Source organism: Limulus polyphemus, unplaced genomic scaffold (genome assembly GCF_000517525.1).
Source record: "Limulus polyphemus unplaced genomic scaffold, Limulus_polyphemus-2.1.2 Scaffold7342, whole genome shotgun sequence".
NCBI lineage: Eukaryota > Metazoa > Arthropoda > Merostomata > Xiphosura > Limulidae > Limulus > Limulus polyphemus.
In genome coordinates this window covers 21,292-24,761 of record NW_013672952.1, presented here as the reverse complement: position 1 = coordinate 24,761, position 3,470 = coordinate 21,292, and the positions used below count along the sequence as shown (strand labels likewise).

General features: G+C 29.5%; 1 protein-coding gene across 1 annotated transcript in view; it reads right to left on the bottom strand.

Moving 5' to 3' along the window:
* Positions 1-549: 549 nt before the first annotated feature.
* The window catches only part of LOC106474546 (synapse-associated protein 1-like), a gene marked incomplete at its 5' end in the record, with an annotated part of 23,981 nt that continues 21,060 nt past the window's right edge, over positions 550-3,470 (bottom strand). Inside the window, one exon of the mRNA XM_013935236.2 lies at positions 550-2,364. Within this exon, the coding sequence (XP_013790690.1) occupies positions 2,222-2,364 (143 nt within the window). The remainder of the gene's footprint in view (positions 2,365-3,470) is intronic.

The window sequence follows — 3,470 nt, the reverse complement described above, 5'->3', positions numbered from 1 at the left end:
GCAACTCTTCAAACAGCAACACCAGAAACTCACACACACAGAGTATTGAGAATCCTGTATCTTCATTCTTTACAGATTTCAGAGTCTTTCAATTAATCCAAACTCAATTTGACATTCTGATATAAGGCTAAGCCAAGTATATGCCAAACACCTCAAAAATTCCATCGTGAATACCCAACTACTGTACAGTTCTATATAAAACAATATATCTAAATGTATTAATGTGTATGTATGTACAAATACGAATGTCATAAAAACACTTCACATCTCTGTATGCAAGATGTTTCTGTTATAACTTCCTTGTCTGGAAGAGACACGATACTTTCTAAAGTTCTCTACATCACGTGATTTTTACCTACAGCAAATATACTGTTACCAAGACTTTAAATTTAACTTATAGGTTCACGCAAAACCACAAGTCACAGATGAATCATACCAAGTACACAATCAGAAATAAAAAATACCACATAAAGATTTAGAATTGTATAAGATAACTGATGATTGAAAAATGCCCTGTTTGATTACTGTGCGAAAATTAGTACTACATCAAACTGGTTAAAGAAAACTTTATTTTGTGATCTTATGTATATTACATATCATAAATAACACACATTTCATCCTGAAACATATGCATGTCTTTCCTGTTACACTTCAAGTTTGCTATCTATACTTGACTTGAAGAAAATAATATGGAAAACAACTGATGCTACAAATGCATAAAAATAAAAATTATACCTTCAGGTGAAAAAAAAAACAACAAATAAAATAATTCAATCAAAAAAACTAAGCCTAATTTGCATTGTAACTTTAAAGTAAATAACATGCTATAACCTATTTATAATTCCACTTTAATCTGGAATGTTATTACTATTGTTTGTTTTCAATTTCAGCATTTTCTGAGAGGTCCTAAACAATTTTTTTTAAATGCTACATTATTTTACCTTTAAAGTTTTTTTGTGTGTTTTCAAGGTGGCCACATTTCTTTCCAAAATATCTTTCCCTGTCTTTCCAGGTAAAATTTCAGATTTTCCAGAAATGCACACTTCTGCATACATTACACTAATACTTTACTTTTTTTTATCATAATTTTAACTACATTAGCACCATTTTAGTCTGTAATCTGCTTACAGATGGTAATAACAACTTGAGACTACAGAAAAAGATCTTAAAACACAGGTAGTGGAATTTCATGATAGAAATAAAATGTTGGACTTTGAGTTATATTTGATCTAACCTATAATCAAATACAGTAAGTTAAGTAATTATCACCAGATAAAATAATACAGATGACTGACCAAGTTTGTGGCCACCTTGACTTTGCTCACAATTCACCCTAAATGTAAAAGATTATTCTTAACACACCAGAATTTAAAAAAAAATAGAACAGAACCTGGTTTTGGTATGTCATATACTCATAGTTACTTACTTAAATATTGAAGTATTTTACACCTGATATGTTGCTTACAATAAATCTTATGGAATTTTTAATGTTAGTAGTTTACATCAACCCACCAGGTGGTGTGAGAACATTTAACATATTTACTGTTCTCTGTACTCACCATATCACATGGTTATTGAAATCAATGTAAATCTGATAATAAATTCCATTTGGTATATACTGTTGATACACATATTTACGAAATGAGCCTCTGTTTAAGTTGAACATATGCTGAAAAGATGCAGTTACATGGCATTATCTGAGATACAAGAGTAAGAGTACCTATTTCAATTAGTTAACAAATATTCCTTGAGATAGTTAATAAACAGCTGTTCCAATACAATTTAGTTATATAAAACAATACTTCTACTTTTACACATAAAGTTTCACAATATTTCGATGTAAATTAAAGGTCATTTTTATATTGTATATGTATATATACACATTTATTTTAATTCAAGCTAGACTGACAGATTGGCCTCTTTAGAGGTGTTAGAATTTTATCATCATTTACAATTTGAACTAATTTTTACATTTCACATTAAGTTAAATTCTATGTTACCTTATTCTAATTTTTTCAGAATCACATAGTGTAGTGTAATAATTTCGTAAATTGAAAACAAATTGTGCCTTTCCAAACCTTCACCTGAAAGTGCTTTTTTTTTCAGTCACTCTTTGGTGAATCAATTAAAAAAAATAATTGTAAATATGAAAGTACTTCTTTCTTGTTGGTCAAACAGACTAATTTTCAATCAACTGCAATGGAGTGAAAAAACCTGTTCTCTACTTTCTTTCATCTAAGTTCTCAGCTTTTAACATTTGTTGGATTTCCTCATCCCACTCTGCATCATCTTCAGCATTTGTTCCATCAGTAACCACTTCATACTCACATAGTTCTTGTTGCAACTCTTTTTCCCAGTCTTCATCTGAACAAGAATACATTATTAGAACAGTTAAAATAAATTGCTGGAAACACTCTTCAATTATTAGTTTTTCTCTACTGACCTTAAAATATTTGGAAGCTTTTCTTAGTTAATCAATGCATATCCCACTAAATAATATACGAATTACAAGATGATGCTACTGAAGACATTTTAGTTACTTATCAAACAATTCTATATATTTAAAAAGAAAACAAGCTCAATCTTGGATAAAGAACTAGGTCTTCTTGTTGTTAAAAAACACATCAATTATATATTCAATACCTCCTAATATTATACCCTTTTTAATATACATAAATATTATAATGATTATCATCACAGGAATATGAATCTTACCAACACACTTTATGCTAATAGTTGTTATGAAATAAAGAGAAAGACTGCTACTTAGTGAAACAATAATGATTAAAAAAAAGACAAACAGCTATGATCCAATACTTTCAAATTTTATCTATACACTTCATAGTCTGTAAATTAACAAGGAAATTAATCACTGAAATATAATTGCTACCTACACGAGCTGCTAACCAATTATCTTTTGTTAAATAAATTCATCACTGGGTTTACAGCTGAAAATATTGTTAACAGCAAGGGTGCCTAACTGATGATGCATTCTAATCCTTATAAGTATATACGTAAGAAAATAATATAATTTAATTAGCTATACTAATAGCCAGGTTGATTTGTAGTTTAGCTCTAAGTACATATCTTACTCTGATCAGAAGTTACCTTTATTTTATCATTTTATTTTTTATACAATCTAAAATTGTATGTGGTGGTACTAATTTATTTTTTATTTAAGTGACAAGTTAACCGCTTAGCTCACTTGAGGCCTTAGGTCAGTGATTCTAAGCCTGTGGTACCCGGACCCCTGGGGGTCCGCGAAGATAATACCATCTCATTAAACAAGTAAGTTTTTTAATTCTGCTCTTATTTTAATTGCACACTCAGTTATACATCTTTTATTTGATAGTGAAAAATGGAAAAACAAGTTAATTATTAGTAAGAAAAACAGTTTGTTGGGCAGATGGAATGTTTCAAAAAACATGGGGTCCATGGGAAAAAAAAAATAGGGGGTCCTTGGCAGTGAA